The sequence below is a fragment of the Protopterus annectens genome, chromosome 4.part0 (genome assembly GCF_019279795.1).
Source record: "Protopterus annectens isolate FY-2018-M chromosome 4.part0, PAN1.0, whole genome shotgun sequence".
Lineage (NCBI taxonomy): Eukaryota > Metazoa > Chordata > Ceratodontiformes > Protopteridae > Protopterus > Protopterus annectens.
This window is the reverse complement of record NC_056733.1, coordinates 265,873,121-265,899,684: the sequence shown is the minus strand read 5'-3', so window position 1 is coordinate 265,899,684 and position 26,564 is coordinate 265,873,121. Positions and strand designations below refer to the sequence as shown.

General features: G+C 42.5%; 1 protein-coding gene across 1 annotated transcript in view; it reads right to left on the bottom strand.

Annotated features, from left to right (window-relative positions):
• The window catches only part of ABCA1 (ATP binding cassette subfamily A member 1), a 767,698-nt gene that overhangs the window by 333,943 nt on the left and 407,191 nt on the right, over positions 1 to 26,564 (bottom strand). Inside the window, exon 10 of the mRNA XM_044068257.1 lies at positions 432 to 571. Coding sequence (XP_043924192.1) covers positions 432 to 571 — 140 coding nt within the window. The remainder of the gene's footprint in view (positions 1 to 431; positions 572 to 26,564) is intronic.

The following is a 26,564-nucleotide window of genomic DNA, read 5'->3' as shown; positions in this document are numbered from 1 at the left end:
TGGAGTCTGCATGTCCTCCCCGCGGTTGGATGGGCGTTCGAAAGATATGCATAAATGGGCGTGCCTTCGTTGAAGGTTGGACATCGAGCTGGCACCTTGGCATTCGTGAAAATCTACTGCCAATCATTAGCGGACCAGAGTTCCACTGTGGCGACCCTTAACCGGGAAAAGCCAAAAGACAAACAACAACTGCACCTCTACATACAAGGGAGAAGGTCATATAAGCACAATACAATGTACTGAGAAAGTAGTAGGATTTCTTTCAGGAAACAGAGCTGTTGCAAAAACTATCCCCACCCTATCACCACCACCACTCCGACTTCTGCATACACATCTTTTTAAGAGACATGAGCAGCCATGGCTGCAAAAGGTTTAAGGATCAGTTCACTTACCTAGTTAAAAATGATATGGGACTCTTAAGTATGACTTACCTCTTCCATAATTCGCCGTGTGGCAACTGTATCTGGTGTGTACAGTATTGTACCAACAAGCAGAGGCTTCAGTGCACGCCAAATCATTCGAGACAGAGGGTTGCTTTCCATATTCTGAATTAATTCATTACAGTACGGAGCTGTTTAAAAAACACATGCAAAATTATCATAAGTGCTGACATTTCATGCACACAAATCACTACAACACAACTAATTTTATTACTTTGATCTACTTAACTGTTGCAAAAGTCACAGTGCTGTGTAACACTACAAATCCTCATTTCATGATAGAGGAGATCCTTCAGGAGTTCTTGGTTTGGCTAAACACATACTTGAAATAACCATTCTTACCTTAATGAAACATACATCAAAAAAAGATAAAAAAAAACTGTCAGTGTTGGTGGACAGATAGTGAGCGAATCCGCACTATCATCTACACCTCTCTACCACAAGAAATTAGCATGGCAAATATATTAAAACAAAGAGAATGAAAAGTCACTCAAAACCATGTCATTCAAAGCATTAAGATAACAACACAGAAAAAAAAGTAGGTGACCAGAAAACACACAAACTGCTGTAAAGGTTCCCTAAAATTCAAAAGGAGTTGGAGTAGTAGCCTGCACTGGTCATATAGAGTAATTCAGTCATGTCTACAGCTCAAGCAACCCAAGGTCGATTAGCATTTCAGGTGCTTAATGGCACTGACAAAGGATAATGGGTGCTCCCATCCAGGGAAGGGAGAGGGCGCGCATGCCCAAAGGCACATGTGTGCTGGCCTGACTTCCCTACAGAAGATGGGGAGAAGCTGTCACACAGTGTCACCTGTTGGTGGATTGGGTATCCTACTGACTTCAGCCTGTCGTACAGGTCAGTACACTGCAGATCCCACCCACATATTGTCATTGGGTCGGTGCAGGGGGGGTTGCCTTAAAGACACAAAAACCAAACTGCCCCTGAAGGCTACCTTAATGATGGCCTCTTCCCTGTCGACCCTCACCCCAGTGATGATAAGGAAAGAATGGGATGAATGGCCAGAAGGGGACTAAGGATCAGTAAGAAGTGGGGGCAAAATGTGCCAAAAAAAAGAAGTTAGAATATAGTTTTCTTTTTTTGGCGGGACTACTGCAAGGCACCCAATACCCAGACAACCAAAGGAAAACAAAACTCTTAAAAGACTTACAAGAAAATAAAGAGTCAGACTGCTAAAAAAATGCTTCAATTATAATAACAGCCTACAAGAACTGATTACTTACAACCCACTCATCTACAGAACCTCCCCAAAACTGTTGTAAGCCATTGTAAATCATGCAAAAATGCAAAAAACTTTCACATTTACATTAGTTACTAGCTAGATGCTCACAAATAGTTTTATCTGTTTCATGTAAGATTCAATAAAAGCTAACATCAGGATTCATTTCATTTCACATCACCACTAATATTTAATTTACAGTAAAACATACATTAAAAAACTCTTACGAATTAGTAGGGTATGATTACAGGCAGCAAATGTAAACATCAGCAGCATAAATCACGCTGGCATTACTATCTCAAAAAATCACTTAACTAACGAGATTTGCTCAGCTCTAGGTGGTAAAACATCAAGTAAGACTTGACGGTGACACTGTATTAGGCAATCTTAGTAATGTAGCCTGAAAAAAGGCTCTAGTAACAGCTTGCCTAGTAGTCCTTGGGATGTGGAGGAAGGTTCTTCAGGTCACCTTACTATGCTTACTATACTATACGCCACATAACCAAGTTAAAGAAATGTCTTAAAGGGCCTCCTAGGAGCAGGTTGGCTACACTGCGTTCCAGTACTGCATCTGGCAGTGAAAAAAGGAAATTTTAACACAGAAATCACTGCAAATGTACTCTCCCTAAAGGCCACCACAGGCAGCATAACTACCATCTCTAACATTGGAGAAAGAGACTGGGACAGTAAAATGAGCAATGGTGCACAAAATATAATCAATGAGAAGAAACATTTTTCTCACAATGGCCAGCCTTCTATCAGAAATAAAAAACATACTTCTTTCAACAGTAACTGGTTAGTTTCTAGAACCTGCAAAAAACTGGATGCTATGGACGAATATTGTCTTCTTTGTATGGTAGGCCCAGAGATCCAAGACAATATAATCTTTGCTAAAACAGACCCAGCAGTGACCAAGGCAACAGAGATACTGCAGCAATAGCAATGTTCTCAAGCCAGATCTATGTAAAAACATACAAAATCCAAACAGTTGTAACATGGTAACAGGAATCTACAAAGATGTACATGTACTAACAAGTGATGGGCATTCAGACCTATGGTATTCAAGCAGGTACCAAATCTTACACAAAAAGGAATTTATAACAAGTGTAACACATTCTAGAACTTTGGTTCAAAAATTAGTGTTTCTGCATCTAAATAGTTCAAATGCAAGGGACAGGACAGGGAAGTCTGAACTTCAATACAAAAATGGAGTATACTGAACAAAGTCTCTCCCCAAATAATCATCACATGTAAGATGGGCTTAAACTGAGTATCAAGTAAAAACAGTTCAATAATCCAGTGACAGGCAGGGAATTTAACATTAAAAAAATGATAAAAACTGCCACGGTGGTGCAAAAGTACACCATCCCCCTAAAGTGAAAGTTGCGGGATGTAAGAAGGCACAGGGCTAGAAGATAAGCACAAGTGCCATACATGTCCAGTGCAACATTCATGACTTCTAGCTGGGGACTGGCTATGATGGACATCACAGGTACAGGTATGTGAATACAACTCACATGTCTTTTGGCCTTCAACTTCTGGCCATCTATCCCACCCATCAAACTACTGTCTAATCCTAAGTAATGTTAGAACTCCACATTATCCCACAAGGAGTACCGTGTGATAACTTTATCTCATATCCAGTAGTAGGTAGGGCCCTTGAGTGTGGACAGACTGTCAGTTACTGCACGTCCAGATTTGTCTTGTTTAGCCCGACCCCTTTAACTGGCAAGACTGGTACTTTTATAGCATGCTGCCTCCACTCGTGTGACTGTACTGTCTTGGCATATCAGTACCACAAAGGCCAACCACACACTTACATATGCAGGAAGTGACATCTATACAGTGAGAAAGCCTAGTCCAAGCCCCCACAGACAAGAGAACCAACCTCAAAGTACATGAACCTATCTCGCCCAGTCAGCCCCTAAAACAATGGAGCCATTACTCACCTCCAGGTTCTTTGCATTATACTCAGGGGTCTAATCCTTAGTAAAAGAAGCCATCTGTGGGCATGCTATATTTAACATCCATCACTCTATGCTTATACATGCAATTTCTACAAAGAAAAGGAAAATCCATGACCAGACACTCGGACAAGGTTTCACTGATGCAAAATTTTTCCCTTTCATTTGCTCTGACTATGGTGATAATCCTTGTATGACAGAATGCACTGTCTCACCATGTCCTCATAGGATGCAAGAACAACATGGAGACAACACACTTCAAAATAACAACCTGTAGTAGCTGGAGGAAGGAAAATAAGCTTTGAGCTGCAGCAGCCAATGTACTCAGTGGGTTAAATGATAGGGTATGCATTTACTGCCTGCTGTGGAGGGACAAATTTAAACAAGGCCAAAAGTAAAAGAATGACTGTATTGAATATAACAGTTTATGAATATTAATGAATAATATTTCCCAATGGACTCTTCATAGTTTTCTGAGGGATTCTAGACAAACCCTGCTACCAAACAACATTACTAGTACATACAGTAGAGATATCAAACTGCATCAGATGTCAGATCATAGCTAATAGTAACTGCTACAGCTTAAGCAAACAATGACAGCAGCAACCTGTTCAGGACTGTAGTGAATTCACAAAATAAGTCAATGACCATCAGAAGTTTAGTGGCTCTAGTTGTACAAGTCATCTGAACCACTGTTAGCATGTACATCTTAAAGGACTCACTAGGTGGCAGACTGTCATCCACATACCCCTCTCTCAACACACATACACATATATACACAGACACAAGTCTGTCATAACAGCTAGCTGTACTTTATTATACAAGGTGGAGGAAAGTGGACATGCTCCTTAATTCTATTCCCCTGCTGCTCCATGGAGCTCTGTGACAGTGGTCCAGGATAATCAAGACACACTGACCTGGAAAGCATGGAAATGTAAACCAACAAGTCAGCTTCACTGTCAAACATGGATAAAGGAACAGTTAGCTCTGAGGTCCTTTTTATAGCCACAGTCCAGACATTCTGGGATTGACTTCTGTCTCAGGTGCTGGAGCAGTTGGCCACAGAGTGAAAGCACTCAGAAGACAGATCTTTTCTACCTCTCTGGGGGAAGGGTTAGGAATGTTGTGCCCAGAGTTCAAAGTCCAGATCAAATTCCCAGGGAATACTGGATGCCACTAAAAGCACATGCCTTTCAGGGGCACACAGTTGACTCCTGTAAAGATATTTTTTACAAAAGAAGGAGATATACCCACTGCACATCAGCCTTTGGGGGTATATAAGGAACCACCAGGGCTTAAAATATCCCTCCTGAGGAGGGGCTGAACCTCACAGTTCTCAAAGAGGCTGGCTGCCTCCCCTGGTCAGTCTGTACATCACAGTTAAACATTTTTGACACAATTAGTAAATTAACAGCTATGAATGTTTTCTCATTAAAATGTCAGACAAACTGAAGACATTAGCTGAGAATAAGGCTGCAATGAAGAGACTCTAGAGGAGCAGTGGCCACAACAACAGTGCTCACAAATGATAAAAAAATGATCTCCCTGAATGTTAAAGAAACTTCAAGAGGTTTGAAAGAGATGAATTTATGTTTGTGGCATTTATCAGGACTGCCTGGAGGATACAGAAGAAAAGTACAAGTAGCCAGTGGTGATAAATGACTTCTCATCAGCTCAACAAAACACCCTGATTTCTATTAAGCAACAGGTGGTTGAAATTAAAAAAAAAAGAAAAGAAATGAAAAAACAACAACAGACTGCAAAACAAAACAAGGCTCACAAAAAAGAATCTGAGATCAATCAGGGTGCTGGAAGGACATGACAATGTGGATTTCTAAGAGTCTACAAATGCATAAAGAACCCAATACTTAAAAAAGAGGCTAATGTCCCACAGTAGCAGCTTAATATCCTTTCCCCAAATCTCACTATTTAATTTCTCATTCAGACTTCCCTTAATAAAAGATCTCTTCCACTACTTCATCAAACGATCATTTTGTCAAATACCTCTTTGTCGAACCACAGTTATCGAAATACCTACTTGCCGAACTCCCTATTTATTGAACTGCATTTCATCGAACAATTGTTGTTGGACAAAACCCAGAAAACAACTCACTCTGGAAAACACATTTACGCAAAATAAAAATGGTCACCACAAAGTGATAAAATAATATTACTCCATTGAAAACCTGTAAAATAATATTGCAAACATTACCAAATGGCACGTGTTAGTCCCAGAAAACACTGATTACCTAAGCAAAACTAGTAACTGATGCACAAACCTTAAACTTTTAATGAATTAAAACTTCAAAATGACCACTATTGCTGTCAAAAACCTATTAAAACCTTTGTTTTTCAGAAGTACTAGCAGAGTGGTCTGCGCAGAAGGGAGCATACCCTCTGTGACGGACACTTCAAACAGGCATGCCCTGGTATAGAAAATACTGCAAACAGTTTTTCCACTTCATTTTTGCATGTGGGGGTCGGAGCCCCCACACCCCATAAATCAAATATACCAACTCCAAGAATGCAACTACCTTGAGGAAAAAAGCAAATTACCTTATGTTATTGATTAAATTAATTTTAAACACTGCATTTCAATTTACAAAGTAAACCGATGCAAATACTACCACATTCCAAACTTGTTCAGTGATGTCAAACGTCACATTTGTTTAATATGGCCAACAAAAATTATTCAATTATAATATATTCGATGAAGAAAGAGTTTTGCAAATAGGTTTTTCTATTAATGCAGTTGGACGAAGTGGTATTTGACAAAACGATCATTCAATAAAGTGATACAGACCTCTTCCATGGGTCTATATCACTTCATCGAACAATCATTTTGTTGACTACCACACTTATCGAAATACCTATTTGCCAAACTCTCTATTTATCAAACTGCATTTCATCGAACAATTTTTGTTGTCCAAAACCTGGAAAACAATGCACGCCATGAAAACACATTTACATGAAATAAAAATGGTCACCACAAAGTAATAAAATAATAACAATCCATTGAAAACCTGTAAACTAATAATGCAATAATTCCAAGATGACACGTGTTAGTCCCAGAAAACATTGATCACCCAAACAAAAGTAAGAATTGATGAACAAACCTTAAACTTTTAATTAATTAAAATGTCAAAATGATCACTATTGCTGTCAAAACCTATTAAACCGTTGTTTTACAGCAGTACTAGCAGACCGGTCTGTGCAGAAGTGAGCATACCTTCTGTGACTGACACTTAAAATGGGTATGTCCTCGTATGAAAAATACTGCAAATAGTTTTTTCATAGGTTCATAGGTAGGTACTAGGCTATGTGCCCGAGGGCATTTATAAGCCAAGCCAGAGTGTGTCGGCTTTCGCCACCCCACTGATTAATTAACTGATCCTCTGTCAAGCAGAGCCAATGAAGTGATCCCAGGGGTGTATTTTCTGTTACCCATCCACTCGTCAAGGTTTCTCTTGAAGAGTGTTAGTGAGAGGCTCTGCCTGATGTAATTTGGAGAGTCTCTGTGACAGGAATCTATCCCTCCAGCATGTTCTATTTATTGTTGTGGCGTGGTTTAGCTCACTAGAGCACGTGGCTTGCAGTGACTTGTATTTCTTTAGGTGGAGCATGTCCATTAATTCTGAGTTGGACATGGCTTTGTAAGTCAGGCAGTGATCACCTCTGAGTAAGCGATATGCCACTGAGTACAGCCGGAGTTTTTTCAGTCAGGCTGTATAGGACATATGTTTGAGACCAGTAATCCTCTTGGTGACGTACTTTTGTGGTCTTTCCAGCTGTTGGAAATGTCTTGTGAGGTACATCCCAAATGGGGCACTGTACTCTATGATGGGTCTAATGAGTGATGAGTAGAGGGGCACTATAACCTCTTTATTTCTAGATGCAAACCCTTTAGTAATTAGATGGGTCACATAGAAGGATTTCCTAACTACTTTGACAATATGATTTACTATCTACCTGGGTCCCTAGATCTCTTACTACCTCTTCTGTATTAAGGGGGCTGCCACCTATGTGGTAATTTGTGGGTGTTTAGTTTTTCCAAAATGGGATGACTATGCATTTTTTGGCATTTAGCTTGAGGCCATGACTTTGACACCAGGTGTCCGTCTCAGTAAGGTCCTTTTGGAGGATGTCTGTGTCAGCCGGAGAGTAAATTATGGCTCCCAGTTTGCAGTCATCGGCGAACTTGGTTAGCCATAGTCCTCCTGTGTTTGCCTGTACTTCTGAGAAGTATATGCCGAACAGTAGGGGTCCCAGGACCGAGCCTTGCGGGACACCACTTGTGACTGCTTTAGAGTCGGATCTGGAGCCCGCTATTCTTACCGTGTGAGTTCTGTCTGTAAGCCAGTTGGCAACTCATCTCTTGACATAGGGGTTTATGTTCAGGCTGGTGAGTTTTGCTGTAATACCCGAGTTGGGAATGGTGTCGAAAGCCTTGGTGAGGTCAAGGTAGGCTGTGTGAACCACCTTTCCATCGTCTATGGCCTTGGTGACTGTCTCGAAGAAGTCAACCAGGTTTAGTGGGCATGATCTGCCCTTAACAAAGCCGAACTGGGTCAGGTCAACTGTTTGGAGGTTCCCAACGTCTTTGCTAATGAGTTCCATGATGATGCGCTTCATAGCCTTGCAGACCAGGCTAGTCAGGCTTATGGGGAGATAGTTACCAGGGTCAGTTGTGGCACCTCCTTTGTGGAGAGGAATAACCATTGCTCTGCGCCATTCTATGGGCACGTAGCCTGTGGGGAGGCTGAGGTTGAACAGCGTATTTAGGTGGGGGGGGTTAGTTGGTTCTGTAGTTCGTGCAAGATGCAGCCTGGGACACCATCTGGTCCCACTGACGTTGTGTTTTTGGCTTTTGAAAGGGCTGTTTTCACCTGTGCGTCTGTGATTTTTGGGACACTACACTTTTCCGGTATTGTTGTGGGCCCATTTGGAGGTGAGAGGGGGGTGAAATTTGCACTGTATCTATCTGCCAGGATGTTGGCAAAATCAGTAGGTTCAGTATATTTCCTGCTATTTTGCACTAGTTCAGTGCATATTTGCGAGTTGCCACTTACATTCTTAACATAGCTAAAGAAGGCTTTGTGGTTATCTTTTGAATCCTTGGCTATTTTTCTTTTGAAGTTAGCCTTGGATGATTTCATGAGGGACCTCAGTTTCTTACTGATACTGATCAGGGATGTCTTTCCTTCTTGGGATTTGCTTTTTTTCTGAACTAGTTTCCTCCTTCTATTTTACAACCTGTTTATTGCAGGGGTCCACCAAACTGGTTTCCTTCTCTTAGAGGAGTGAGTCTTGGTTTTGCTAGGGATGGCAAAATTCATGCATCCTTGTAGGTGCTCATAGAGTGCATTTGTAAAGGTTTCTGCATATTGGGAAGCATTATCCTTTAGCGTGGGGGCTGTGAAACTTACCACCTCTGTCTTAAGTAAGGTGAAGTTTGCTTTAGAAAAGTTTTTTACTGTAGTTTCCTTAGTTGGGAGTGGTGGTGGGGTGTGGACATCCAGAGTGATTAGTTTATGGTCTGATCTAACCAGCGACGGGTTGACCTCCGGTGTGGAACACCTGTCGCCCATGTTGGTGATGACCAGGTCCAATATGTTTTCACCTCTGGTAGGGGAGTTTACCAGCTGATCCAGGGCGTTTGAGTTGATGAATTCCCGGAAGCGCTGGGCCTGGGAATTTGTACTCGAGTAGTTTTCCCAGTGAATGGTAGGGTAATTGATATCACCCAATATCAGGGTGTTTGGTAGGACCTTCATGTTTTCCAGTGTCTCCAGAAAGGTGGAGTGGTGGTCCTGGGTCATGGGGGGGGGGGGGGTGATCTGTAGCAGACCACAATTTGCATTGCAGATTTGCCCGATGTTAGTTGCACATGGATGATCTCAGAGGTACCATGCTGCGCCACTAACTTGGAGGTGTAGGTATCCTTGATGCATATGGATACACCCTCTCCTTTTGTGTTTTGGTCTGTGTTCTGTGGCCGAAACGTGTGGTATGAGTTGTAGCCCGGTAGTGCCGGGGTGCTCTCTGGAGCCTTGAACCAGGTTTCAGTTACTGCACAGATGTCGACGTTCTTCATACTGAGGAGTTCTTCAAGCGCGTGCATTTTGAGATTTAAACTCCTGGCACTGAGTAGCATAACCCTCATTTTTTTGTTACTTGTGCTGTTTACAGAGGTGGGTTTGACTTTTGAGCCTTGCCTAAAAAAGGCACTATGGGGGCAGCAAGAGCCTTGGCCAGTATTCGAAAGCCTAGGGTTGACAGGTGCAAGCAGTCTCTTGCGAAGCAACGCGGCTTGTCGAACATGCCGTCCCAGGCTGACAGACACTGGATCCCCTTTGAATGAAACCAGAAGCTTAGCCAATTCCTGAAATTTATCATTTTTTCTTTATAATGAGGTATCACTCTTGGTGAGGGCAGGATGCTACTCAGGGTCAGGGTCATACCAGGGTCATACCAGCCTGGGCTACATGATCAGAGAGCTCTTCCATGTCTTTTTTCATGTAGTCCAGGGAGGTACGTCCCAGGTCATTCACACCAATATGAACAAAGACAGAGTTATATTTGTACTTTTTCTGGAGTGACCTGAGTGCTTGTGTTATGCGGCGGATTCTGGCTCCCGACAGGCAGCTAACAGTAACCTGTTGCTCGTCCAGCCTAGTGAGTGGGACATCAGTGTGCCTGACTATAGAGTCACCTATTACTAGTGTATTAGGTATGTTATTTAGCCTTAAGGGCTGTGATTGTGCGGCACACTGATTTTGTGTTTTATGTGTTGTCTGGTTTGTGACGGGAAGTGCAGGTTGTTTGGGTGTCTGCTTTGGAGGTCTCTGATGCTTTTGCAGGTTTTTATTTAGAGCCTCCGAGTATGATTTTGTGTATTTATGTGTATTTTTTGCCACTGCTGTTTTAGTAGGTCTGTGTACGGATGGAGTTGTGGTGCAAGTGTTAACCTTCTCCTCTTGACTGTCTGTTCCGGTCTTGGGTGGAGACAGCTTAGCTTCCAGTTTGGCTGTATAATTGCGTCTCTCGCATATGTTAGTGTTTTGTGGTAGGAGGTGAGGGCTGTCTGTGTACATGAGGCAGTTGTAACATTGCCTCAGGATACCCAGATTCACCAGCTGGACTGGAGAGTGCACCTGAAGTTGTCCTTTGGTCATGCTTGAATAGTAGGGTGAGCTGTTTAGTCGCTTGGTTGGTGAGGGGTGAATAAAGAGCCTTACCCTGCTGGGCAATCAGTGTCAGGGTATATTAGTGCTTGCTATTAGATCTGAGCAAGTGCTGGGCTGTAAGATGCTTTTTGAGTGATTAGGTTGAGAGTTAGGCTAGTTTCAAGGGAAAAACTGAAGAGGAGACTTAGTGGAACTGGGAACAATTTAACCGTAGCTAACCAGCACTGCCCGGTGTGCAAAACCGTGCAAATGTGGTATTTATAGTAGGGAAATGAAAGAGATAGAAATTAGCCCAAAATGGCCAATAAACTACTAACTTCAGGGCTGGAACAACTCCTCCAGGGACAGATAGGTTGCTCAAAGTTCCCCTCTCTCACAGGTGAACAGAGAAACTTCCTTCTATCCAAGTAAAGTATGGGCAACTCAGAAACTAGTATCACAGCCCTGAATTCAGCACTAGCCTGAAAACTGGACTATACTAGCTTAGAAAGGCGGGAAACAAGGGATTTTTTGTTTTTCTGAAAAGATAAGGCAAAAGCAGTAAAAAATACACTTAAAACAGCTTTAAATGACTACAAATGATCAGAAAAGGCTATCACACTTTAGTGTGTAGCCTACAACAGTTAAACAAATTATTTAAACAAAAAAACAACTTTTTAAAAGTGCAGGCAGTCAATTAAGTACAATATGTGAAAAAAACAAGCTTTTAAATCACAATAAATGCTGGAAAATCTGCGTTTAGGCGGAAAACAGTTAAGTACAGCAAGAAAGTACAGAAAAGTGATACTTAATCACTCCAAAGTCTCTCTCCTAAGCTAGAAGGCTTGTATCAGTTTAAGGCTTTCTAGTGCTACCCAGTAGGTTAGTTACAGGATAGATGGGAAACAAGCGCAGATGTCGTCTTTTAAACCAGAAAGTTGAAAGAGACGGACAAACTGTCCAAATGGTCAATAAACTACAATTTCTGGGCCAAGAACCTCTCCTCTCGTGGTAGACAGGCTACCTTGTGCTTACCACCCCCACTGATAAGCTAGAAGGCTTTCCTCCAACACAGAAAGGCTTGCGGGGCTCAGAAGTTTACCAAAAGTCCTGGATATACCAACTCTGTATCTGGACTAGGCTAGTTACAGGAGAGGTGGGAAACAAGCGCAAGTGCGGCTTTTAAACCAGAACGTTGAAAGAGATGGAAAAAAACTGCCCAAACGGCCAATAGATACAATTCCTGGGCCAGGAACCACTCCTCTTGTGATAAATGGCTACCTAATGCTTACAACTCCCACTGATAAGCTAGGAGGCTTCCCTCCAACACAGAAAGGCTTGGGGGGCTCAGAAGCTTACAAAGAGTCCTGAAATACAGCAAATCTGTACCTGGACTAGTCTAGTTACAGGAAAGGTGGGGAACAAGTACAAACGTAGGCTTTTAAGCCAGCAAGTTGAAAGAGATGGAAAACTGCCCAAATGGCCAAACAAACTACAATTTCTGGGCCAAAACTCACTCTTCCCATGGAGGACAGGCTACCTAGTTGCTTACCACTGTTAGTGATAAGCTAGAAGGCTTTTCTCCAACACAGAAAGGCTTGGGGGCTCAGAAGCTTACTAACAATCCTGGATACAGCAACTCTGTAACCGGACTAGGCTAGTTATAGGAAAAGCGGGAAACAGGCACAAGTGTGGCTTTCAAACCAGAAAGTTGAAAGAGATGGAAAAAAAACTGCTCAAACAGTCAATAGCTACAATTTCTGGGCCAGGGACCACTCCTCTTGTGGTAGATAGGCTCCTAATGCTTACCACTCCCACTGATAAGCTAGAAGGCTTCCCTCCAACATGGAAAGGCTTGGGGGGCTCAGAAGCTTACAAAGAGTCCTGGATACAGCAAATCTGTACCTGAACTAGACTAGTAACAGGAAAGGCAGGAAACAAGCGCAAACACAGGCTTTTAAATCATAAGGTTGAAAGAGATGGAAAAGCTTCCCAAACGGCCAATAAACTGTAATTTCTGGGCCAGAAACCACTCCTCCTGTGGTAGATAGGTTACCTAGTGCTTACCACTCCCACTGATAAGATAGAAGGCTTCTCTCCAAAACAGAAGGGCTTGGGGGGGGGGCTCAGAAGCTTACCAACAGTCCTGGATACAGCAAATCTGTACCTGGATTACACTAGTTATAGGAAGGGCGGGGATCAAACGCAAAACGGGCTTTTAACCAGAAAGTAGAAAGAGATGGAAAAACTGCCCAACCCACCAATGAACTACAATTTTCAGGGCCAAAACCCACTCTTCCCGTGGTAGACAGGCTACCTAGTGCTTACCACTCCCACTGATAAGCTAGAAGGCTTCCCTCCAACACAGAAAGGCTTGGGGGGGCTCACAAGCTTACCAACAGTCCTGGATACAGCAAGTCTGTATCTGGACTTGACTACTTACAGGAAAGGCAGGAAACAAGCTTAAATTTTTTTTTTGTTACAGCAAAGCAGCCAAAACAGCAGTAAATGCAATTCAAATTGTAGTGCAGGCCAGCACACCCGAGCTTGTAGCAACACTACAGCAAATACAGTTCAAATAAATGCAATTAAATTAACAAATGACTAAAAAACAAGTGCAGAAGGTAGTAAATTAGAAGGCTACTAACAAGCAGTAGTAAGTGTACAGTAAGAGCGACTAAACAGATAGCACACAGAAGATCTCACTGCACTCAGCTGAGTGAGCAAATGAGATGGGCCCAGAAGGAGTATCCAAATACAAATCTACAAGAGGGGCAGGCATTTTCAAAGCCACCAACATTAACACCAAAACAAGAACAGGGAGGGTGGGTAGGGAACTAACTGTAGAGAGACAGCCACAATGTCAGTTGAGTTAATATTCAGTGAAAAACACAAATAAATAAATTAAATACAGTACTATATGCAAAATATCAGATAAAAGTGTACTTAAATTCACTTATACGTCCAGCTGATTTCAGGTAGATGTTAGCCGGCCAAAGCTCTGATATAAAGCAGAGATAACTCAAAATGTACCACTTACATAAAGCAAGACAGGATGTCAGTGATGAGCTGAAACTACCCCCCACTGCTATCAATGGCTACACAGAAATTCTAAAAAGTACTCTGAAGAGAGACAGACACAACTTCAGTTGAGTTAATATTCAGTGAAAAACACAAATAAATAAATTAAATACAGTACTATATGCAAAAGAGCAGATAAAAGTGTACTTAAATTCGCTTACATGTCCAGTTGATTTCACGTAGATGTTAGCCGGCCAAAGCTCTGATATTTTCCCCTTCATTTTTGCAGGGGAGCAAGCCCCCCTGCACCCCCCCCCCATAAATGAAATATACCAACTCCGAGATCGCACTACCTTGAGGAAAAGGGCAAATTATCTTTTTATGTTATTGAATAAATTAAATTTAAGCCCTGTATTTCAATTTACAAACAAAGTAAACAGATGCAAATACTACCGCATTCCAAACCTGTTCAGTGAAGTCAAACATCACATTTTTTTAAGATGACCAACAAAAACAATTCAATTATACTATATTCGATGAATAAAGAGTTTGGCAAATAGGTATTTCAATAAATGTGGTTCGACAAAAAGGTATTCGATAAAATGATCGTTGGATAAAGTAATATAGACCCCTTCCACTATATGCATCTGTTCTTTGCTTCTTGCTTCCTCTTTTCTACAAAACCAACATACCTTCTCAAATGATAATTGCCTTTCAAGATTTACTAAATGCTACACCATTTTCTTTTTATAAACCATTTTCTCTCCTACATCTTGTGTAAGGTATAGCTCATGATTTTTTTTTTCATTCTAGCTTCATTACTGCATTATTTTCTCTTCCATTCTGTGGGGTCTGTTCTACACCACTAACAGCATGTATAACTTGCAGCATTCAACTGATTGTAGTCATGTCCTACATAACCACTTTGTACAGGAATACTGGAAATAAGTTTTCTTATGTATATGTGTGCATATTACCTGTCATGAAATTGCTTTAACTATGGAGCTTTTTCTCCCTGGGCCCCCTCCAAAAAGGGGGTTACTGCCATAAAACATTTGTCTATTATATTTTATATTGTTACTATATTATTGTATAGTAAAAAGAGGTTATGTACTCACCACAACATTCCATCTGTGTTATCCATTTTCACTCTTCTTCAACATGTGGGTTCGGATCCGATCCTCGGATCTGACATGGCCACTTTTTACATTGTGATAAATAATGGGAGTGGTTATATGAGAAACCACTATCTGGAGCTCAAAAGGAAGAGCTTTGGTTCCACCAGTATCATCTTGATCTTCCAGAATTCATAAATAAGAAAAGGTAGGGGGGCGGCGGCAGGGGAGTTGAGGAAGAATGAAAATGGACAGCACAGATGGAACGTTATGGCGAGTACATAACTTCTGTATCTGATGTTGTCAATTTTCATTCATTCCACAAGAAAGACTCTAAGAAAGGATATTCCTTGAGTACTGTTCAGTCAAGTCTGCTCTTCCCTTAGAGACCAGATCAACTTTGTAATGGGCAACAAAAGGATGAGGATTAGCCCAAGTAGCTGCAGCACAAATATCGTCCATGGATGATCTGGATAGGAATACTGAAGAGGTTGCCACGGATCAAGTTGAATGAGTTCTCAATGGAGTTGGAAGGGATAAATATACCTTACTGTAGACAAAGGAAATACAATCGGTTATCCACTTCGCTAAAGTTATTTTGGTAACTGACTTTCACAATTTTGATTCTGAAAAGAAGACAAATAATTGAATTGATTTTCTGAATATGTCATTTTTATGTAGACAGAAATGTAAATGTCTGTGGATGACCAACAAATGTAAAATGTATTCCCCTGTGTTAGAGAAATTTGGGAAGAAGACTGGATGGTTAATAAATTGATTAATGTTGGATCCCTACACCACCGTATGAAGAAAAGATGGACTGGTTCATAAGGATAACCTATCTTTATGAAAATCAAGTAAGGAGGTTTACAAGATAAGGCTTGCAGTTCTGAAACTCTCCTAGCCAAAGTAATGGCTACCAAAAATATCATTTTCCAAGTTAGAAACTTTAGTTCACATTTTGCAGCTGGTTCAAATGGTGATAGAGCTAGGGCTTGTAAAACTAAATTCAAATCCCATAGTGGAGTAGGATCTTTGAATGGGGTTACAGTAAAAGGGTCCCTTTTATAAATGCCTTACAGAGTCGTGATGAAGCTAAGATAGAATTGTCAACTCCAACATGAAAATTAGAAGTAGCAGTCAATTGTACTTTAACTGTTGTTGAACTGGCCCCTTCATTAAAAACAGAAGCCAAAAATTCAAGAACTGGAGATACTTGGGCTAAAAAAGTATTGATGTTTTGCTCAAAAAAACAAATATTTTCCATTCACTTTTGTAGATCTTCCTAGTGTAAGCTTTGTGGGAAGACAAAAGAATGTGACTGGCAGGGGAAGAGAGCCTGGGTTGTCTAGCTATCAATGAAATTGGAGAATCCATATGGTCAACTTTAGGCTCAAAATGTCCAGGTGAATCATATCTGTTGGATGAGACAGAAGGTCTGGCATTGAGTCCAGGATCCAAAGAGAAGGAACTAGATGAAGCCAAAGGAAGGGGAAACAAATCTGATAGGCTAATAAGGGGCAATGAAAATTACAGCGCTCTTCAATCAAGATGCTTTCTGTAGAAACTTGGGGATCAAGTGGGGGTAACCATGGAGGAGACTGGGAGTGGAGCCAATTGTGGAGAAGAGCATCTCTCAGTGACTCCCCTGATGGGGGATCAGGGAAAAAAAACTGCTGCACTTGTTGAGGGGAGATGCAAAGAGGTCGCAGCATGGATGACCCCCCTTTATGTTTAGATATCACTCATGAGGTAATAAGATGGACCAGTTCAACTTGTCTGGTATCACGTTGAATTTCCCCAGAATTTACACTACTATCAGAAATCGAATGGATGAGATTGCCAACTGCCATGCCCTCAGAGCTGCTCAACATAAGGGGTAAGATCTGGTTCCTCATTGTTTGTTGATGTACCAGACTACTAACATATTCTCCATCTGAAGCACAATAGTTTCTGAAGGGATAGAGTCTTGGAGGGCCTGCAATGCTAGAAGGACTGCTCTCATTTCTTGGACATTGATATGCGTGTTGGCCTCTTCTGGGGACCAAGTGTCTTGGACTGTCTTTCCCAAGAACTCGGCCCCACCCAAATTGGGATGTGTCTGTGGTCACTACAGCCTTGGGCTGAGGAAGTATGAAAGTTCGGCCCTGAGACATCTCTTGCATGCCTGAGTTATTCTGACCTGGGAAGATGAGGGCTGGTACAGGATGGACCACTGAATTGCCAGGGTCCACTGAAAAATTCTCATACGATATCTTGCCAATGGAACCAGAATTATGGCAGTAGATATCAACCCTAAAGACTGTAGAATCAGTTGGGCTGGCAGTGAGGAACTCTGAATTATCTTTTGGACATGAAATCGAATCGTTTGTACCCTTGACAAGGGAAGGGAGGCTGTCACTGATACAGTGTTAAACAATGCTCCTAGGAATTCAGATGAGTTGGTTCTAGCTGAGATTTGTTCAAACTGATTGTAGTGCCTAGGTGAGAGCACAACTGGGATACATAATCTCTTGCTTTAATCAGCAGGTCAGAGTGGTTATGAGCCAGTCATCCACGTAAGGAAACGCTTGGAATCCGTGTAGTGTCAAGTGAGCCACTACTACTGCCATGAATTTGGTGAACATCCCAATGGGCTGTGGTGAGGCCAAAGGGCAGTGCTCTGAAATGGTAATGACCGGCTCTCAGCCAAAAGCATAAACACCTCCTGGATTGCCTGTTCATTTTTATTAGATAGTACACATCCTGAAGATCTGCTGGGCACATCCAGTTGTCCTTCTGCAGGAAAAGCAAAACAGACTGAACTGTGACCATCCAGACCTTTGTATACTGAACTGATTTGTTGAGTTTGCTGAGATCCAAAACTGGGCTTCAGTCCTCAGTTTTGTTTGGCACTAAAACGAATCTTGAGTAAGTTCTGGATTCTCACTGGTATGGAGGGACTTCTTGGATGACTCTTTTTTTCTAGCAGCTTTTTTATTTCTAGAGATGCTACTTTGCTCTAACTGGGTGGAACACCAGGAATTCTGTTTACTGCTAAAGGTGTGTGTGTGTGGGGGGGGGGTAAGGAAAAGGGAATTTTATAACCTCTGGAAATAGTATTCTGCACCCATGTATCTTCTGTAATGTCTAGCCAGGCTCTCTGATGCAGGGATAGATGATTCCTGACTGCCTCCAGGGGTGGAGAATCGGGCCTCCTTTCAGGAGCACTAATAGGGTCTGTCGGAAAAGGAATCTCTGGACCCCTGGCTCTGCAGGCCTCCTCTGCCGTGTGGTTGGCATCTTCTTTTGGAGTTCCTCCCTCTACTCCTGGAGGAACTATCTCCACATCGATCTTGGAAAGGACCCTGGGAATTTCTGTACCACATTTTCCAACCATCTTGCTGATTCCTAGAGAAGGTTCTTTGAAGAGTCGAAAAAAATATACTTACTGCAGACAGGGTCTTACCACCTTGCTCACACCTGGAGAGTGTGTCTTTAACTTTAGGGCCAAACAAGGAACTTCCGTCAAAAGGTGCACTGATGAAGGAGGACTTGAAGCGTTCTGCAAAATCACATGGGCACATCCAGCCATGTCTCCTAATGGAAATGCCTGAACCCACCACTCTAGAGGTACCTCCATCTGTGTATGAAATGGGCCTCATGGACGAATTAGTAACGGATGGTAAGGTAGTCAACTGCAATGCAACAGAAGTCTGTGAATCAGCAGTTACTGCCCCTGAGAGGGATTTGAAGAGTTCTGTAATCAAATCCCTCTGAAGTCTGGTGAAGTGCGCCAATTAGTTCAGCAAAAGTTGCTGAAGTGTAAACACGCTTCTCAAATCTGTCCATCACCCTAGACTCCCTGTTAGGGGGATGATGAACAGATGAACTCTGCTTCACAATATCCTTCTTTGCGGCTGCAGCTACAAACACAACATATACTGGTACTCCTTTGCTCCAAACTCTTTTCCCTTTGGTGGTGCCAGGATCCTATCTGGTCTCTTGGAGATTGGTTCAACAGAATTGGGTTGCTTCCATGCCTGCTGAGAGAGCAATTCAATGAGCTTGTTGGCAGGCGGGATCACCCATGAAGTAGGTGAACCAGGACCAAATGCCTCCAGGAAAAGCAATTCCTCTTGGGAAGGGTTACTGGTAGACCAAGCAGCCCTTTGCTTAAGTATCTCTAAAATTTCTCCAAAGGAGATGTCATCAGGTGGTGATCTTGGAGACCCGTTCCCTTCATCAAAATCAGTATCTTCAGTGACTGACTCCTGATGGGACTCTAAGTGCTTCCTCTTATACTTTCTCCTCCTAGGGATTTTTTACGGAGTGGTGCTCCAGAGAAGTATCAGAAGAAACAAAGATACCAGCCAGTGACTCTGAAAAGTTGTAGGTAGAAGTTCCTTCAGAATCAATTTATTTTTCTTGTCTACTAAAACCCTTGGATTAAAAGATTTACGGATCTCACAAGGGACTTCAAATGGACAGAGCCCAGACAACAGACACAAGAATCATAGGCAAAAGGGATCTTGTGTCCACACTTCTACACTTTTTGAAACCCAAAGATTTTTCCACCATTATGGAGGAAAACAGCAAAGAAGAATAAGGCAGAATTTTTTTTTTTTTTTATCAGTAAGGAAAGGAAAGAAAAAACTACCAACAATGGAAGGAAAGATTACTGAAACAGTAGGAAAAGACAGTTGGGGATAAAACTACCAACAACGGCATTAAAATATACGTAGTAAAAAACACATAGGGATAAGGGAGGACACGTTGTAACTAGCATGAAACATAAAACAGAAAATAGGAAAAGGTATAAAGTCAAAAACCTTTGTAACTCACTAACTGCTCAAGAGCTGACAGCGACCATGACCATATATGAAGGCAGCAGATGAGATCTGAGGTATGGAGGGGGGCTACAGCATTATGGGTAAGGGAGGAGCTCAAAAGTTTGCAGTAGCCACAAGCTGTAAAAAGTGGCAGTGTCAGACCCGAAGATCAGATCTAAACCCACATGTTGAAGAACGAACGAAAATTGATAACATCAGATGTTCATTACTGCAAGGAGAAACTGATGAGAATTATGTTAGTGCAAGGGTAACTGATGGGAACTATACTATTAAAGAGGTGAGTGGAAAACAGTTTATTTATACTTGTGCTAAATTTGGTTCAGTCGCCACAATTAAAAAAAGCTGATGTCACAGAAAAGTACAGTTGTGTACACTTGCCATAAATGTAGATATTCGAGTGTATTCGAGTGTATTCACTGTTGCAGTCATTACATTTGAGTAATCTGCTGGTAGGTTGTCCTCAGTCGGCCTGACTAACAAAGTCCTGGGTCCTGCATCAGTTGCTGTCGCTTCTTCCATGACGTCAGGTCGTCAGGGGTATAAACCATGCAGCAGATGCCATTTTAATCAGTTTTTCTTGCCCCAGATGACAGGTGCCCCCCAAATGGGGAGCAAAAAGCAAAAAAAAAAAAAAAAAAAAATTATATATATATATATATATATATATATATATATATATACATGTAATTTAGAACACAAAAAAAATATATATACCTTACCTGAAGTCAACTCCTCGTTGGTCCGATCCGACCATAAGCTAATCACCCTCGAAATCCACATCCCACCCCCACCCCCATTAAGGAAACCACAGTAAGAAATTTCTCCAAAGTCAACTTCGTGCTTCTTAACACAGAAGTAGTGAACTTCATGACACCCATGCAGATAGACAATACAGTTACAACTGCTGAATCCTACACAAATGCACTTTATAAGCACTTACATGAGTGCATGGATCGTGCTATCCCAAACAGAACCAAGACGCTCTCCTCCAAAAAAAGGAAGCCAATCTGGTGGTCCCCGCCATAAACAAACTGTACAACAGAAGGAAGAAACTGTTGCAAAAGAGAGTAAAATCCCATGAGTGGAGGAGCTCCCTGGTCAGCCTCAGTAAGAAGCTGAGATTCCTTATAAGATCCTCCAAAGCTAGCTACGAAAATAAAATTGCCATTAATTCCAAGGACAACCACAAAGCATTCTATAGCTATGTCAAGAATCATGATGGCAACACCCAGATCTGCTCTAAGTTACAGCACAAAAGCATCAAAATTACAGAACCAACTGATATTGCCAACATCCTGGCAGATAGGTTCAGTGCTAACTTTACCCCCCACCCCCACCCACTAAAGGGCCCATATCTATACAGGAAGAATGCAGAGTCCCTGTAATCACAACTACACAGGTGAAAGTTGCACTCTCTAAAGCCAAAAACACAGCATCCATGGGACCGGACAACATCCCAGGCTGCGTTTTACACGAACTTCAGAATGAACTGGCTCCCCACTTAAGCACCATGTTCAATAATAGCCTTGCATCAGGCTTTGTGCCCACTGAATGGCGCACAGCAACAGTTATCCCACTCCACAAAGGGGGAGCCACCACTGATCCCAGGAACTACAGACCTAATCGCCTGACGAGCCTGGTCGGCAAAAGCCATGGAACATATCATCATGGAACTCATAAACAAAGACATTGGTAACCTCCAAACTCTGGATCCCACCCAGTTCGGTTTTGTGAAAGGCAGATCATGCCTCCTGAACCTGATCGACTTCTTTGAGGCAGTCACCAAAGCCGTAGATGAGGGTAAAGTGGTTCACACAGCGTATCTTGACCTCGCCAATGCTTGCGACACCATCCCCCATTCTGGAATTATAGCTAAACTCAATAAACCAGGCATAAATCTCTACATCACAAGATGGATTGCCAACTGGCTCACTGACAGAACCCACACTGTAAAAGTTGCAGACTCCAAATCTGACCTCAAACCAGTGACAAGTGGAGTACCACAAGGTTCCGTCCTGGGACCGCTCCTGTTTGGTATCTACTTCTCTGAAGTACAGGCTAACACAGAAGGCCTCTGGCTAACGAAGTTCGCAGATGACTGCAAACTAAGAGCCATAGTCAAGTCCCCAAATGATGTGAACATCCTACAGAAGGGCCTCTCTGAGACAGATGCCTGGTGTCAGAGCCATGGCCTCAAGCTCAATGCCAAAAAGTGCAGTGTCATCCCCTTTGGTAAAAACTCTGTACCCATGAACTACCACATAGGCAGCAATCTACTTAACACCAAATGCATGATAAGGGACCTTGGGACCCAGGTGGACAGTAGTCTCTCCTTTGATAGTCACATCGCCACAGTAGTCAGGAAGTCCTTCTACGTGGCACACCTCATCATAAAAGGGTTCTTGTCCAGGAAAAAAGAGGTCATCGTTACCCTCTACTCATCAATCATTAGACCCATTACAAAGTACAACGCCCCTTTTGGAATGTACCTCACAAGACATCTGCAGCAGCTGGAAAGGCCACAGAAGTACCTCACAAAGAGGATTACTGGCCTCAAACAGATGCCCTACACTGACCGCCTCAAAAAACTCCAGCTTTACTCCGTAGCATATCGCCTACTCAGAGGTGATCTCTGCCTAACATATAAAGCTATGTCAAACCCAGAGCTGTTGGACATGCTACACCGAAACAAATCCCAATCCCTCCGAGCTACACGCTCTAGGGACCTAAACCTTGTCACCACAATAAACAGGACATGCTGGAGGGACAGATTCCTATCCCAGAGACTTCCCATACTCTGGAACAGGCTACCCATCTATGTCAAGCAAAGTTCTTCATTAGCACTCTTCAAGAAAAATCTTGATGAGTGGATAGGAAATAGGAAATACACCCCGGGGATCACTTCTGTGTCTCTGCTCGTCAGTGGCACAGGAAAATAACTTTCTTGGGTGGCGTAAGCCAGGGAACCTTGTTGGCTATGTTTGCATAGGCCCTTGGGCCGATAGTCTAGTACCTACCTATGAACCTATGAACCTCCAACTAAAAGCAAATACACCAAAAAGGCTTTTGAGCATAGTAAAAGAAAGAAGAGGTAAAATAAGAGAGAAATAGGGGGCTGGCGGGTGGGTAACCAGGACTGCAACAGTGAATACACTCGAACATTTACATTTATGGTAAGTGTACACAATTGTACTATGTTCTTCGTGTTTCACTGTTGCAGTCATTACATTTGGGTAGAATCCCAAAGCTATGGTTGGGAGGATGGAATTATACAGCATTAGGAGCAGCTACAAGGTCCTGCAGGACAGCAGTGGCAAAGCCTGCTCTGGATTTAGAGAAGAGAGGGAAATGGTAACGTTTAGTGAACGTATGAACTGAGCTCCAAGTAGCAGCTTCTAGAATGACACTGGTAGGAAGCCCTCTGAGAAAGCTGTCGAAGTACATGCAGCCCTGGTGGAATGGGATCCGATCCCCTTGGGGACAGGTTTACCATGGTGCATGTAGCAGAAACTAATACAATGGCTTATCCATTTTGAAATAGTCTGCTTTGAAATAGCCTTTCCCTCTGCCCCTGCAGCAAATGCCACCAGTAATTGCTCAGATTTTCTTAGAGATTTTGTCCTGTTTAAGTAGAATCTTAGTTGTCTGTGTACATCCAATGAATGCAGAATCCGCTCCCCCTTGTTCTGTAGATTTGGGAAAAAAGTTGGCAGATGAATGGTCTGATTAAGAGCCACACTGGACACCACCTTAGGCATAAAGGATGGATTGGACCTGAGGGCTCCCCTGTCCAGATAAAAGATAATGAAAGGCTCCACTGCCATGAGAGCTTGTAGTTCTGAAATCCTTCTAGCTGAAGTGACTGTTAAATGAAAAGCTGTCTTCCAAGAGAGAAATTTTATGTCTGCAGTAGCAGCTGGTTCAAAAGGAGGTAGGGAGAGTTTTTCCAGCACAAAATTGAGGTCCCATGCAGGAGTTGGTGCTCTCCTAGGAGGTCTCAAATTTTTGGCCCCTCTTAGGTACTGCTTTAGCAGGGGATGGGAAAAGAGAGGAGGCTCTGTGTTGTAATGAGCCAAAATGGCAGAGTCCTGGAATTTTATAGAAGAAAAAGATAGGCCCTTATGAAGCATCTCAGTTAAATATTGCAGAATCTGAGGAATATTGGGCATTGCTGTGTTTATTCCTTGTGCTTGATTCCAGGCACAGAATCTTTTCCATTTATCAGCATAAGATTTTCTGGTACTAGGCCTTCTAGCCTCCAAAATGACATCCATCACAGATTTACTGAGAGATGTGACTGGCGAAATTAGGTGATTAGCCATGCTGCAAGATTCAGAGTTTGGAGCTGAGTGTGCAGAATTTAATAGTTCTGCTGAGACAGTAGGTAAGGTGTCTGAGGCAGGTATCATGGATTAAGGTGTGACATATTGCGTAGGAGCGGGTACCAGTGTTGGCGAGACCAGTCTGGAGCAATCAGAATCATTTTCGTTTTTTCCTGTTTGACTTTTAGTAAAACCTTGGAGAGCAGAGGCAGAGGAGGAAAGGCATAGACTGATAGGTTTTTCCAGCTGAAGGATAGAGCATACACTTTCCAAGCTTTTTTGTGATGAATTCTTGTGCAGACTTTGTCCAACTGATAGTTTTGGGGAGAGGCAAAAAGATCTATGTCTGGGCTCCCCCACTTTTGTGTCAACATGTTGGAAGATTTGTAGATCCAGTTTCCATTTGTGTGGGTTCATAAGATTTCTGCTTAGTTCGTCTGCCAGAGTATTTTTCTTTCCTGGCAGGAATCGAGCTTGTAGATGTAGTTGGTAAGTCACGGCTGTGTTCCACAAAGCCATGGCTAGTCTGCAAAGGGGGTAGGAGTGGGTACCCCCTGCTTGTTTATGTACCACATAACCGTGGTGTTGTCTGTCTTTATCAGTAGTTGTCCTGGATGAAGAAAGTCCTTGAAGGCTGTCAAAGCATTCTGTACAGCTAGCATTTCTTTCTGGTTGATATGTAGGTGCATTTGAGTTGGGCTCCATTTGCCCTGAATGCATCTTCCTGCCAGATGGGCCCCCCAAGCATAATCTGATGCGTCTGTAGTCAGGGTTTGGGAGGCAGGGGGTGGAATGAATGACAGTCCCTTGTTTTGGTGACAGGCCTCTGCCCACCATAGGAACTCCTGTTGCAGGCAAGGAATGACAGGAATCATTGTTTCCAGGCTGTGACAATATTGACTCCATAAGTTTTTTTAGGTACCATTGAAGTTTCCTCATATGCAGTCTTGCATATGGAATTAGTAGAATGCAGGAAGCCATGAACCCCAAGGCCTGCAGAATTTGTCTTGCAGATAGCTGGGTTTTTGTGGCCACTTGTTTGAAGTATGTCATCAATTGAATTTGTTTGTCTGGCGTGAGGTAAGCCATCTGGGCAGTTGTATTCAAGCTTGCACCCAGGAATGTAATTATTTGAGAGGGTACCAGTTGTGATTTCTTTTCGTTTATGGTGTACCCTAGGCATGTTAAAAGCCTTTTTACAAACGCCAGATGCTGTAGAAGAGTGTCCTTGTTTTCTGCCTGAATTAGACAATCGTCCAGATAAGGATACATTTGAATGTTTCTTTGTCTGCAAAATGCAATTACTGGTGCCAGGCACTTTGTGAAGACCCTGGGCACAGTAAATAAGCCAAAGGGCAATGCAGAGAACTGGTAATGCAAATAGCCTGCTTTGAAGCGGAGGTATCTTCTGCAAGATTCCCCGATTGGGATATGCAGGTAAGCCTCTTTTAAGTCTAGAGTTACCAATCAGGCATCCTTGTCCAGCATAGGCAGTAACTGTTGTAGAGTCAGCATCTTGAATTTTGGAATGTCCAGGAAAGTGTTTAGAATGGATAAATCCAGAATTGGACGCCATGATTTGTCTTTTCTGGGTACCAGGAAAAGTCTTGAATGAAAACCTTGCCCTTTTTCCTTTTCTGGTACTGGTTGAATAGCCCCCATATCCATGAGGGACAGAACTTGTTTCTGGGCCTCTGCCCACTGATTTGGAAGCAGATCTGACCATCCGTTTGAAACTGGCAACGTGTGGAAATGAAATCTGTATCCCTGGGATACTATATTTAAAACACACTTGTCCTGGATAATTAGATGCCAATTTTGTGCATGAAGTGCTAGTTTTCCCCCCAAAGAGGCTGCCAAAAGATAAGTGCTTGGAAGTGGAACAGGAAAGTCATTGGGACTGTTTACCGTAGGGGGGTGCCTTGCTACTTCCAGATTTGGAGGTGGAGGCACCCCATTGTTTTGTTCTGTAAGTTCCTTGTGACTGAAACCTGGAGCCTTTGGAGTGTCTGGGTTTGACCTGAGTGGCTCTGTTGGGTACTGGGAAGGACCAATTCTTAGTAGGCCAGTGCCTACTGAACCTGGGTGGCTGCACCTATACGAAATATTTTACAGTTTGCATAGATTTAGCTTTGTCTTCCATCTTTTTCAAAACTTCTTCTGCCTTATTACCAAACAGACTGTCCTGTTGTAAAGGAGCATCCAACAATTTTGCTTTAACATGATCAGGCAGATTTTGCTCCTTGAGCCAAGCATGCCTTCTTATCACAGATCCAGTTACGTCGGCCCTGCAAGAGGCCCCCAAGGAAACAAAACCACATTGCAAAGCATGCTTTCCAACTTGTTCAGCTGAATGCAATAAATCCTGTAACTCTATTTTCCACACAGTCAAAATCAACATCATTTTCTGTTTCAGTAAGCCCATGACATGCTGCTGAAATTTAAGCACATGAAATTGACAGTT